Raw genomic sequence first — 14,049 nt, 5'->3', positions numbered from 1 at the left:
AAAGCGATATATCTTACAAGTCTCAAAGGATAACATGGAATACGATGTGATGAAGTTTATCAAGGAAAATATAGCCCCGGAAAAATTGAATTCGATCTATTTCGAAAACCCTGACAAATATCCTAAATTTTGTGAGGCAGTACGGAAAAACTTCAGATGGCCGTCATTGAAGTTCAGGAAATGCACAGTAAAGTTAGTTGATATAATAGATGATGATGAAATACAAGAAATCATTAAGGCATATCATGAGGAGAAAACTAACCACAGGAGGATTGAAAAAACCGAGCAGAGGATAAAAAAAGTATTATTGGTCTAACTTAAAATTGACCATACAAAGCTACATTAATCATTGCGAAATCTGTCAACGAAGTAGGTACGAAAGGAACTCGGTGAAAATGGAACTAAACATAACCTAACAAAACCTTTCAAAATAATCCACCTGGATACGTACACCTTGGAAAAACAAAAATTCCTGACTATAATGGATAGCTTTTCTAAGTACGCCCAGATCTATACTCTGAACTCCCTGAACGCCGTGGATATAGATGATAACTTAATTCTATTCTTTACACACCATGGAATTCCGAAACAAGTCATAACGGATAATGGGACCGAATTTAAAAACACCGTAGTAACGGAACTTCTCCAGACTCATAAAGTATGGGCCCAGTTCTATTCACCTGACCACCTTCAATCGAACGGAATGGTAGAGAGATTGCACTCTATCTTAACGGAACATGTCAGGCTCCTGAATAATCAGGGACAAGGAGAGGTACCTATCGCAAAGAAGCTGAAGTATGCCATACTGGCATACAATTATACTATTCACTCATCCACGAAGTTTAAGCTGATGGACATCGTATATGGACACATAAGCGACAAGGATCCCTTTGATATGAATATTAGCAAGGTTTTAATGACTAATTATGTCAACGACCACCGAGAACATGCCAAAATCCTTTGTTCCAAATTAAACGAGAGCCAAACCGAATTAAAGCAGAAAATCATTGAAACTCGCAATAAGGACAGGAACCAACCCACCATTTTCGAGGAAAACGAGCAGACATATGTAAAAAAAAGAGACAAACAAAAATTGGGTGACCCATTCAAGGAACCAACGACTATAAAATCAATCAGTCAAGCTAGAAAGACGGTTAGAACAGCAAATGAGGAAAAGATCCATATGGATAACTTAAAGCGGCCATTACGAAGAAAATATAGTATTAATAACTAAACTAATCATAATTAAATTAGTTCCATAGACGAATGTATATACGTTGATTCAGAGGGAATTTATTCTTTCAGCCTAATCTATGTCACATGGGGAACTTCGATAGAGGTCAATGAAGCAAAGGACAACCCCGGAGTTCTGCCACTAAGGTTGGGTAGTGCCAAAATTGTAAAGAACTATCACATAATGCTACACTATTACGACCTACGTTTAATTAAGGGTCAGATGAACAAATTATATTATAAAGCAAAAAACGTTACAGAAACCGTTGAGAAGGTGAGGGCAACGAAATTGTACCTTAGGGAATTAGATAATTTCATTAAAATAATGGAGTTTATCAGGGGAAAATATCTACAAAATTGAATCAGATCATACCCTATCCGAGAATAATCAAACGTGGACTGTTAACATACTAGGATCCGTTTTTAAAGCCGTTACAGGCAACCTCAACGCAAGTGATGGTGAAAGGTATGACAGGGAAATTAACGAACTACAAAGGAATTACAATAAAGAAACGAAAAATCAAAAATCTTTAGGCAATGCCTTGATCAAGAAATTTAACCTAACGATACAAAACTTAAATAATAACAATAAACTAATTAGTTTATGTCCTCAATTGAGGACAAATTAAATGAGATATTACCTCATGTATTAGCAGAAGGAAACGATAAAGTCTGTCTTTTCCTCAAGGAAATCGTAAGTGAAATAATTAACTTGTACGAGATAATTTACGCAATATTGCAAGACAGAAAATTCCTTGGTGTTTGCAAGAATAGGGTTGATGCATCCAAGCGTAATTAAGTCAGAAGAATTATTCCTTGAATTAGGCAAACTGGAAGAAAATTTGGGACCAGATAAATTACCCATACCAGTCACCCCTGAAACCACCTTAATGTTCGAAAACCTGATCAACATAGAATGCTTCATTTTGAATAATCGGATCGTATATATGTATGTAGCATCGGGTTTGATACCACTGTAGATATAGGATGGTGTTTATATCTTATAATGAAATCACAGATAGGAAAAGGACTATAAATATGCGTTTATTAATGTAAAGTGAATAAAAAAGAGTATAAAGTAACTTGTGAGTTTCGTGAGCGTGGACGCGACTTCTGAGTTACTAACGACAACCGAACTCAGAAGAAAAGAGAGCTTGTACATGCTCTGCAAGATCTTAAATACTAAAACCATGTGATAAACCATGGGAGTACCCTGGTTAGGGTGCCATTTGCACCACCCGCCCTATCAAACCGTTACGTCTTAGCTGGGAATTGAAACTGCAACTATAGGGCCAACGGAATCTATTAAGGACAATTCAAATGCCGACAAAGTATATTACAGGGAGTTCCAATGCCGACCAGGTTTATTGCGGGGATTTCCAACACTGACAAGGCATAGTATGGGAAATTCCCATGCCTCAACTAATGCTCACCAGGGTCGTACCCCAGTGGTATGACAATCTTAAAAATAATTCCTACTGTCTAACATGTATCCAACATAAAAGTAACACCTATCTATAAGAAACACGAACCTACACACATAATGCATATACCCATAGTACATACACAGGTATTTGACTATTACCATCTGTATGCTATTCCGATTCGAAGGGAGAATAAATTTAAAACTATAATCCCTCAACAAAAATATCTAACCATAACCCAGGTGTACTATGTATATTATGACAATAGTTGTAATCTAATTAAGCTGGGATTGTATATGTGCAATAGTAAGGAATTAGTTGAGATAAGTAGTGACCATAACTGTAAGATCGAACTATTGAACAATTTAAAACCTAAGACAGTGTGCCAGCAAAAACAGGTGATTATCAAGGAAACAATTATAAATCAACTAGAGACATTAAACCAATAGATAGTGGTGATTCCAAATAATGAGCCCGTGTTGATGCAGTGCCCTAACGAAGGGAGTGAAACGCGGAACCTAAAAGGAAACTTTTTATTGAAACTACCGGCAAGGTACCAAGTATCCATCAACAACCGACAAATATATAGGTACATGAAAGCTAACAACGGGGAGCATAAACCTAAAATAAAGCCTACCTGTCTGATTGTCAAAGCTGTCAGAAAAAGAGGGACCTTCGCCAACATTGAATTTGACCAGGCAATTACCGAACCTCAAGCTAGACGAAATTCATACCTGGGAACAGCAGATAGAACAAATACCAGAGCAACCCCTAAAGTTAGAAGAAACCATCCCGGTCACCCCCAGCCTATGGACCGTGCTATTGTATCTCATTATAATAGAGGCATGCAGCTTAATGATTTGGAAAACCTACATACTACCAAAACACAGAAGAAGGGTGCCCGACCAGGGGGAGTCAATTCAACTTCCTCAAGAAATCGGAAATTGAATCTAAAGAGGGAGGAGTTACGTATGGTCCCGGACTATACACCAAAGGAAAGGAAAGCTGACGCTAGGCCTTTTTTCATATCAATAAGATTCCTGTATATGGGATAGTTTAGTCTTCAGTTTTATAAACTTATTTGTAATTATAACAGTTGATTTGAATAAAAGGTTCGGTCGAGTTCTACATCCTTTTTTCCTTTTCTTTAAATAAAGTTTTTTAAAAATATAACTTCATTACAAGAAAATATAACTGGCGCAGTCGGGAACGAATAATCCAAAGGGTACGTGTAGTAAGAGAGTAGTAAGAGTAGTAAGAATAACTCTCATTTACCAACACGCCGATCTCTATAACATGCCGCAAACCTTGTATTGACATATTGCGAACTTCACAATATAAATCATTACTTTTTTACTTATTTTTCTGCACTTTCCCTATACTTGATCTGCGATAACACGGGCAGACGTGGTTCGATTACCTAAAAGAATAACTCTCGGCGTGTCGATTAATAATACTTATTTTTTAAGGTACTTGAGCCATGTTGGCCCGAGTTACGCAGTTCAAATATTTGGAAAGTGCAGAAAAATAGGTACCAAAGTGATGATGAATCTCGTGAACTTCACAATTTGTCACTACGAGGCTTGCGGCATGTTATAGAGCTCGGCAAGTGGATTGATGTGAGGTATTCTTCAAGGTATTTGAGCCACGTCTGCCTAAGTTATCGTAGTTAAGGGGTTTGGAAAGTGCAGAAGAATTGGTAATCAATGTGATGAAGTATTTTGTAAACTTTACAGCATGTCAACCTGAGGTTTGCGGCATTTTATGGCCGCGTATATACCGCGGCCATTTAGTAAATCATTGGGCAGTCCAGACCTTAAATTATAATCAAATGGTAACAATTTTGGTAGGGGGGGGGGGGGGAGAGAGATAAATTTGCAAAATTCCTTTATTGAACCTTAAAAATGTTCAAATTTATAAAATTATTTATACTAATTCTCTCATTTTTAATAAAATTGCTCAATTAAAATTTACATTTTAATAAAAAACACATATACATCTTATAAATCTTAATTAACCTTAATTACTTCAGCAGAAACTTGAAATTCTACTGAATTTGAACCAAACAAGAAACCCCTATTATGTCAATTCAACCCAAAGCTCAAGCCTTCAGCTATTGACTTAACTCAACGCTTACCTAAAAATGAAAGAAAGCATTAAATTAAAAAAAAAATTTTTTTTTCGTGAAAAACTAGATATATTTAGAAACGATTAACATTTCACTCTTATTTAATTAGTAACTCTATTTTTTCTACAATAAACCACCTAGTTAAATAGCCTTCGTAAATTCGAGAAAAGTAAATTTTTAACAATTTTTGGTTAAACTCTGATACCCAAAGTACAAAATTTTACAGATTTTACAGATTTTTTCTTCTACCCCAAAATAAAATTTCTTTTACCATACTAAAATTCTGTAAAAATATTCAACCCACAGCGATATACATATAAACTAAAAACTTAAGTAAATTAAATCGCGGACTATCATTCACAGGGCAGGTTCTTCTGAATAGACTAAAATACCCTCATCTTTATTAATTTTCGAGAACTTAACTACTAATAATTTAGGTTTTACACTTTAACTTTTATAATAGGGAATCTAATCCCAGTTTTTCTTAAACTTAACTGGCCTCGCTTAGACAAATCTAGATTTCTCAAACTTTAAAATTTTACCTAATACAATCATATTGAATCTAACTTTACAAATTAACTACACCCAATAAACTTTCGTTGCACAATTTGTGTAACCGCAACTGCTGGCACAAATTTTGTGGATACTAAAATCCCATGCTATTTACAACACACAATTAATACTTTCTATTTAAGATATTTATATTTTACGCCAAAACTTGTATTTTACTCAAGTTTTTGTGAAACCTTAAAGCAAAGAAAGTTGAATATTTAAATACCGCTCAAAACATAGGTATTCATAAATTCACTGACAACCCAATAAATAAAAAATTATATTAAATATAAACAGGGTGTTAGTGAAATAACTTTCGTAAATTTAACCAGTGATTAAAAACATTTTGAACAAAAAAGTTCCTTACAAGAGGGGTCGAAAACTTAATTGTTTTTTCAAAAGAAAATGTCAAAATTGGTAACTAAAAAGCTATGATAAGGTTTAAAATTCGAATAAAATGTGGAAAAATATACTTGACACATGTTGGTTGTTTGACATGTAACAAAAAAACTTAAAATTATTCAACAATAACATTGTTAAAAGCAATTGAAAACTTAATTAATAACTCAAGAGGTAAAAAAACGTAAGCGGCAACGCCGCACTGAACGTAACCGAGGAAGAGAAGTTTGTTTTTGTTATGGTTGTTTTTTATGACCTTTATGAGGGTCGCTCACCCACTTTGCGGGTGAAGTGATAAGGCATTGGAATGCGCAGTAAACAGATTGACTAGTACCTCAATAGTACATGAGTTATGTAACCATCTGCATTATGATATAGTTATCTGTACTTTATCCCATTTTATGTAACATATGATCCTGGGCAAAGACGCCTGGCGCCATGGACATGTGGAGCCCATTAGGAATCATCGCGAATGGACAAGACAAAAATCCTTATTTTTCAAATTTGTCATGGACTGTATGTCCTTCCATACTTTTAATATTTTAATGTGATTTCGGTCTCGCTGAATGCATCTTCTATCGGTACACGCAAAAGATCATCCGCAAAGTTAATTTGGGCGAGTTTTAAGTGATTTTATTTCGACTTATTAACAGTACCTAAGTGACAATGAATTGTGTACGCGAGTATCATGACATGTTTTTGATCTATGGAGAGGCGTTACAAAATTCTGAAGAAGTTAGGCGCATTTACGGTAATCGTTATCCAAAATGAAAACTTCCAGCTGGACAAACATTAGTGTGAGTTTCCCAAAATCTTCTGGATACAGGGAGTGTTATTCCTTCATATCAAGGACACGAGGTCGACAGAGAGAAGTTAGTTCTGAAGCCGAAGAACAAATTTTAAACCTTGTTCCAAAGAGTTCAACAAGGAGTACCCGAAGTGGAGCATGCATGGACTCAAATGGTGAACATTTAGAACATTTAATATACCAAAAACAATAATAAATTTGTGTTTTTGAGTGTGATGTGAGTGGTGTAAAATGTGTAATATGTCATGTTAAGCTAATTAAAGATAATAATAATAATTTCAAGGTAAATGGCTTTTCAAAATAACAAAATAAGACTCACATTATTTTTAAATTTCACGAATTTAGTTCATTTTGTTAATTATGTACTGAAAAATCTACCAGACACAAAAAAAAACGTGTGAAAAAGCAAACCCACTTCATACGGCTACTTAGGTAGGTGTGAAAATGAAATAAATACTACGCGACGTTGCCAATTCTCATAAAATGTTTTTTTAATTTTCCGGGGAAATAGTTGTATTTACGACTCTTCTTCTAAGGAACTTTTTTGTTTAAAATGATTTTCTTAATCACTGGTTAAATTTACGAAAGTTATTTCACTAACACCCTGTATATACAGGGTGTTTCAGAATTATGGTAACAAATCGATACAGGTAACAGATTATCGAAAAATAAATATAGTTTACTTAATAAAAGATTGTCTTAAGACCTGTCATTTCTGAGATACAGGGTATTAAAATTTTACTTTTTTTTTCTTTTTTTTAAATTTATTGTAAAACTACTGGGACTATTGAAATAAAAATCGGTGTATCTTTATTTCGTAATCTGAAAAATTTAATAGGCATAATTAAAATTTTGTACATAATAAAGGGCGCTAGTCATACGTGTATCATTACATATTTTCATCCAAAACTTTTTTAAATTTAGATTTATCGGTAAAAGAGTTCAAGAATATTAAAGAACAGTCAATTCTGCATAAAAAAGTTACTCTTAGTAAAACACTCTAAAGTGAACGGTTGTCCAGAAAAATGACAATTATTGTCATATCGACTTTAAACGCTTTTTTTAAGGAAAGTCTGAGGTTTTTCTATCATTGCTTTTAATACTATCTAATTACAATGAAATAAACACTAATATTATAATAAATGTTCAAAGTGATGACCGCGTTGATCAATACATAAATTGCACCGTCGTAACAAGTTTTGTTGTACCCTTTGGAAAATTCCTGGGGTATTCCGAATCACATCAAAAGCATTGAAAATTCTTTCAGTTAATTCTTCAACATTTATTACTGGTGCCATGTACACCAAACCCTTCACATGACCCCAAAAAAAATAAATTCATGACATGATTATAAACTGTCAATTCACTGACAGTTAACTTACTAATGGTTTGCAATACGCATAAAATTTATTGTGTAATAATAGAGTTGAATATCAGTTTTGAAAAAGTCAAATTCAATTTCAATTTAAAAATCGTAAAAGCTAGAGTTATTAAATTTTGTTTTATAACATTTCAAGTTATACCTTTTGACGCGTAACAAACCATTGTGCGTTAGAAGCTACTTTAGAATGGAGTACACTTTTCCGGAGTTGACTGATATGGTGCTTATTTATGGTGAAACTCAAGGTAATGCAAGAGAAGCCGAAAGAATTTATCAAGAAAGATTTCCTACTCGACGACATCCAAGTAGGGCAAAATTTCCAGCAATTGTTAGACGCTTGCGTAAAAGTGGTATGTTGTTGCTTAATAGGCATGATGCTGGTGCACCAAGAAGAGTTCGTTCTGGACAAGTAGAAGGGGACATCCTCCAAAGAATTGAAAATCAACCATCCACGAATACTCGGGCAACTGCTAATGAATTGGAAGTTTCAAATTCGACAGTTTGGAGAACTTTGAATGAAAAACTCTTACGTCCATATCATCCACAAAGGGTGCATGCACTGGTCCCTGATGATTATCCGAAGCGAATTAATTTTTGCCATTGGTACATTCGACGCATTGCAAGAAATCAGAATATTGCCAATTTAATACTATTTAGCGATGAAGCGCAATTTACTAGGGACGGATATTTCAACATCCACAATAGTCACGTTTGGGACGAAGAAAATCATCATCTGGCACACACTGAAAATTACCAGCACCGCTTTTCAGTCAATACTTGGGCTGGAATAGTAGGTGACCATGAACTAAATTAAAATATACGGGGGTCCAAATTTAAAATAAGAAAAATAAAACACTTTGAAGTTTAAAAAATGTGACGCTAAATTTTGGAGACCCTGTACAATATCGATCATCGAAACTTTTTTAATAAAACTATTAAACCATGCTTAATAAGCATCTTGAGTAGTTTCTTTACATAGACATTATCTCTATTTTTTATTATTTTTTCAAGCTAGAGGCGCAAATGTAATTTTTTTCAGTTTTTAATTTTTTTCGCCAGTATTATTTAACCGATCTCAACAAAATTTTAGGAATATGTAGACAATCATAGAAAGCATTTAAATGTGAAAAAAAAATAGGGTGTCCCATTAAAAAAAAAAAGTTGGGTATCGTCACACTTTTTTGGGACACCCTGTATAATTAGAAATATTTTCCTGGAGTACGTCCTAAGACACAGGTAAAGTATACAAAATATCGAAATCCTACTGTCAATGATAACCGAGCTATAGGAGACGGGAGGTGAAGTGCGCCACCCTGTATATAGTATACTGTATATATATGTCCTTATAGTTGAAAGATATTGACGACCGCGAATGTGATAAAGAACTATTTTATTTAACCTTGACAACTACTTAAATAGACTCATTTAACAAGAAGTAACTATTCGCAAATACTCTAAAAAATAATAATAATTGGTGGTTTGCCAGACCTATCTATGACAATAACCAGATTATAATATACCTATAAATAAACTAATTGTTGACAATTATAAGGGAACAAGTAACTAGTAATGAAGTAATTCAGGTACTCACAATCAGCACCTGATCTAAATTACATGCACCACATATACAGGGTGTTTTTTTTTGGTGTGCCTACCATTGTATATACAGGGTATTTCAAATTCGACCCTCACCATTGGGATCTCGGAAACTAGAGAATATACGAAAAAGTTTAAATGAGGGCAAAGGTGCATAATCTAGGGCTTGATCAAATACCATTTTCAAAATTTTAATATTCCGAGTATTTCCGAAGATATCTGAGAAAAACTAAAAATTGGAGAATCTATTTTTATTTTTTTTAGTGTTATTTGACAAGGAAGGTTAAATCCATAAGCACATTTTCATTGCCACTTATTCTCAGCTACACGATTACATATTCAGATTTGCCATCCGACGTTTCGTCTTTCTGCTACCATTATCAACTTTATTTTTTCTTATGGGCGCCATACTGAATTTTTCGACAGAAAAATAGTGCGTTTCATTCTGATTTCATTGATATAAAACTTCTTATAATTAACTTTTTTAAAAGTCGAAATATTTAAATAAAAAGAAATCTTACATAGTTGGCCTTGACTCCATCGAGAGACTTTCTTTTGTTCGCACTATATGACAGAACTTCTCAAACAAGATTAGAGCGTGCGCAGATTTCCAATGAAAATGAGCTTCAGAAATGAAGAGAAACGAGATATGTTAAGATTTTGTTAAAAATTTTGATAGGAACAGTACGAAAACAGCAAAAATGTATTTTGAGTTATATCCGGAAAGACAACAACCGCATTAAACATCATTTAAAACTTTGGATCAACATTTAGCTGAGTTTCGTATCTTTGAAAATCTTCTTCCATTCTGCTTCCATACTTCATTTTAGGTTTTTGGTCGGTTTGGTGAGTTTGGTGCTTTCGAAATGTTCATCCAAAGTTTTAAATAATGTTTTATGCGGCTGTTGTCATTCCGGATATAACTCAAAATACATTTGAGCTGTTTTTGTACTGTTCCTATAAAATTTGTAATAAAGTCTTAACCTATCTCGTTTCTCTTAATTTCTGAAGCTCATTTTCATTGGAAATATGCGCGCGCTCTAATCTCGTTTGAGGAGTTCTTGTTGAAATAGTGTAAGCTCTTGAGCAAAAAAATAAAAAAGTTTATGTTCCTTCTTGTCTGATGAGAAGACCGCCAAAGCAGCTGTGCGATTTAGCCAACTGCTGAGTGGCCATTCTCTAATGATAAGAAAACCGTTTTTGGATAACTGATAAAATGGGTTCAGTTCGGCATTAAACGTCTCAACTAAAACTTCACCACACTGTTTTACTTCATTTTACCTCCATCACAATTCTTCACCCTTCCAGACCATATAATTGCAACAGGTTATGGGCCCAGTTACACAGGTGCTGCAATTGTGATTGGTGAAATTACCTTCTATTATGACATTCAAATGGAGAGTGATAAACCAAGGATTGAAAAGCTCAGGGACGCTGACAACTGGCAACAGTGGCAGTTTGTTGTAAGTACGCTACTGGACAGTGAAGATGCTCTGGGAGTTTGCGATGGATCGTTCATAAAGCCAGAAAGCACAGACCAGAACTACGACCAACGAAGTCGAGAGTGGACAAAGGCAGATCGTCTAGCGAGGAAAACCATTGTCACCTCCGTAGAAGCCAAACCGCTGCAGTTATTGATGAATTGCGAAAATGCTCGAGAAATGTGGGTCAAGTTACACAGCGTATATGACATGAAGTCTGACGAAAGTCTAGGATTAATTCAAAAACAGTTCTTTGAATTAAAGTGGGACTCTCTGTTAAACATAGCAGGGCACATTTCAAAATTGGAACAAATGGCAAGTAAGATGAAAAAATTAAACAGTCCAATCCCAGAATCAATGCTGATGGCAAGGGTCCTGTCAATTCTGCCAGCCAAATTTAATCACTTCCATAGTGCTTGGGATTCAATGGACTCGTCGAAGCGTAACATCGAGACACTAACAACTCGTCTCATGACAGAAGAGCTTCGATTGCAGAAGAGCGAATCAGAAATGGAAGAATTGACAACAGCATTAATGACAAAAGCAAAATTCACTCACAAAAAGGAATTCAAAAGGGAAAAAGAGTGTTTTACATGTGGAAAAACGGGACACTTCCGTAAAGACTGTCCGGGGTGCGCAAAGTGCGGTTCAAAAAGGCATCTGCAAAAGGACTGTCTAAAAAATGCCAGTGCTCAAATGCAGATAGACGATTATGGCGAAAAACAAGCGTTTGTAGAAATTGGAAGTGAACAAAACAACTGTGATATTTGGTTAATTGACTCTGGTGCGACAAATCACATCACGAACCGCAGGGACTGGTTTGATGAATTTATGTTGAAATCCTATACTCAACCATAAGTTATCCAAATTAATAATAAACAGTTTTTCTAGCGGCGTCTAAAGACAAACGGATTAATTTCCTATGTACGTAGTAATAGACTATTAATTTGGGGAACTCGAGAGAAATGCATACGTAGCAGTTATGATTATATATTTTTCTTCTTAGAGTTAGTTCTACAGTGTAACCCATTTGTTTTGGGGTCAGTCTGTAAAAAGTTTATTAATTGTGCGATTTAGCCCGGATTTTTTTTTAATTATAGAGCTTGAAGAACTACACATTTTCAGCAAAATTGGCCTGGTTGATATAAAATCCAAGGCCTACTATGGCAAGCTACTACAAGCAAAATTTTAATAAATCATATTAGCGATTTTTTTAGAAAAAATCTGTGCACGCCACTGGATTGAGCACCCTTCAAAACGGGCCTGTACAAAATTTCATCGAAAAATTTTAGGTAATAACGATTTTGTAGAATAATTAAAAATGCACACCAGGTACTTATTTATTTTCAAAAATTCATAGTTGGCTATGGAAAACAATTGAAGTGTTTATATTAACTGTCAAACACATAAAGTCTAAATCGATATTAGAACTTGTTTTCACTTAATACAAATTAAATTATTAATTATTATAATTATGGAAAATTTAAGTGTAAGAGAAAAAACAGAAATTGTTCGTCTTGTTGGCGACAACGTGCGCTCGGCAGCAGAAGCTACGGCAGAATTCAACATCAGACATCCAGATAGACCAGTAAGTCGAAGTACTGTGCAACGCATAAATAATACTTTCGATGAAACTGGATCAGTTTCCAAAAATTTGCTTAAAACGAGGCAAAATGGACGTCGTGGACTTTTTCAAAATAACAATCAAATTTTGCAATATTTTAACGACAATTCCCAAAATAGTATTAGAACGGCTAGTTTGGACCTTAATATACCCAGAGAAAGTATAAGAAGATGCCTGAGACAAAACAAAATAAAAGCTTTTAAGCCAAAATTTTTGCATACGTTGGAACCAGGAGATGAAGAAAGAAGATTAGAATTTTGCTATTGGCTGCAAGGAAAATATCTAAACAATGATAACTTTTTAAACGAAATTTTATTCACCGACGAAGCCACCTTTACCACAAATGGGGTGGTTTCGAGTCAAAATTGTCGTCACTGGTCAGCTCAAAATCCAGAATTCATCATAAATGCAAGGAGACAATATTCTCAAAAAATTAACGTTTGGTGTGGAATAATATGCGACAGAATAGTTGGTCCCTTTTTCTTTGACGGTAATTTGAATGCGGTTGGGTTTTTTAATTTTCTTGAAAATGAGTTTAGGAACGCATTAGATGATTTACCATTAAGGTATCGCCTTAATTTAAAGTTACAGTTAGATGGTAGTCCTATTCATAATGCTCGTTTGATAAAAAACTGGCTAAATGAAAATTTCGAAAACTCTTGGATAGGGCGAAACAGTCCTTTCTGTGAGTGGCCACCGAGATCCCCGGACTTAACCCCGTTAGATTTTTTTCTTTGGGGTTTACTTAAAGAAAAAGTGTATAAGTCAAGACCCCAAAATTTACAAGGACTACAAGCTAGGATAATCCGTGCTTGTGTGGAAATTACTCCACAGCAAATAAGAAATGTAATTTTGAACATACGCAAAAGGAATGATAAGTGCATTGGAGAAAATGGTGGCTTGGTAGAAGTTGCAAAAATGTAGTTGTTTCTTGTGATGTAATTTTCATTTTTGTTTTGTTTTATTTGTTCTGTATAAGCCTAAGACTATAACTAAATTGTTTAATGTTACAATTTGTTTTTCCATAGCCAACTATGAATTTTTGAAAATAAATAAGTACCTGGTGTGCATTTTTAATTATTCTACAAAATCGTTATTACCTAAAATTTTTCGATGAAATTTTGTACAGGCCCGTTTTGAAGGGTGCTCAATCCAGTGGCGTGCACAGATTTTTTCTAAAAAAATCGCTAATATGATTTATTAAAATTTTGCTTGTAGTAGCTTGCCATAGTAGGCCTTGGATTTTATATCAACCAGGCCAATTTTGCTGAAAATGTGTAGTTCTTCAAGCTCTATAATTAAAAAAAAATCCGGGCTAAATCGCACAATTAATAAACTTTTTACAGACTGACCCCAAAACAAATGGGTTACACTGTAGAACTAACTCTAAGAAGAAAAATATATAATCATAACTGCTACGTAT

The 14,049-nt window shown here is 34.4% G+C and overlaps 1 protein-coding gene across 1 annotated transcript; it reads left to right on the top strand.

Moving 5' to 3' along the window:
• The first annotated feature begins 10,915 nt into the window (after positions 1-10,915).
• On the top strand, positions 10,916-11,860 carry LOC136409549 (copia protein). The gene has a single exon (XM_066391127.1). It carries the CDS (start codon positions 10,916-10,918, stop codon positions 11,858-11,860), a length of 945 nt encoding a protein of 314 aa, XP_066247224.1.
• Positions 11,861-14,049: the final 2,189 nt, after the last annotated feature.

This window comes from Euwallacea similis, chromosome 6 (genome assembly GCF_039881205.1).
Source record: "Euwallacea similis isolate ESF13 chromosome 6, ESF131.1, whole genome shotgun sequence".
Classification (NCBI taxonomy): Eukaryota; Metazoa; Arthropoda; class Insecta; order Coleoptera; family Curculionidae; genus Euwallacea; species Euwallacea similis.
The sequence above is the reverse complement of the archived record's forward strand: the minus strand, read 5'-3'. Positions and strand labels throughout refer to the sequence as shown.

Excerpts from the sequence above, each read along its gene's own strand:
- LOC136409549 (XM_066391127.1), top strand. The coding sequence starts at position 10,916 with ATGGAGAGTGATAAACCAAGGATTGAAAAGCTCAGGGACGCTGACAAC.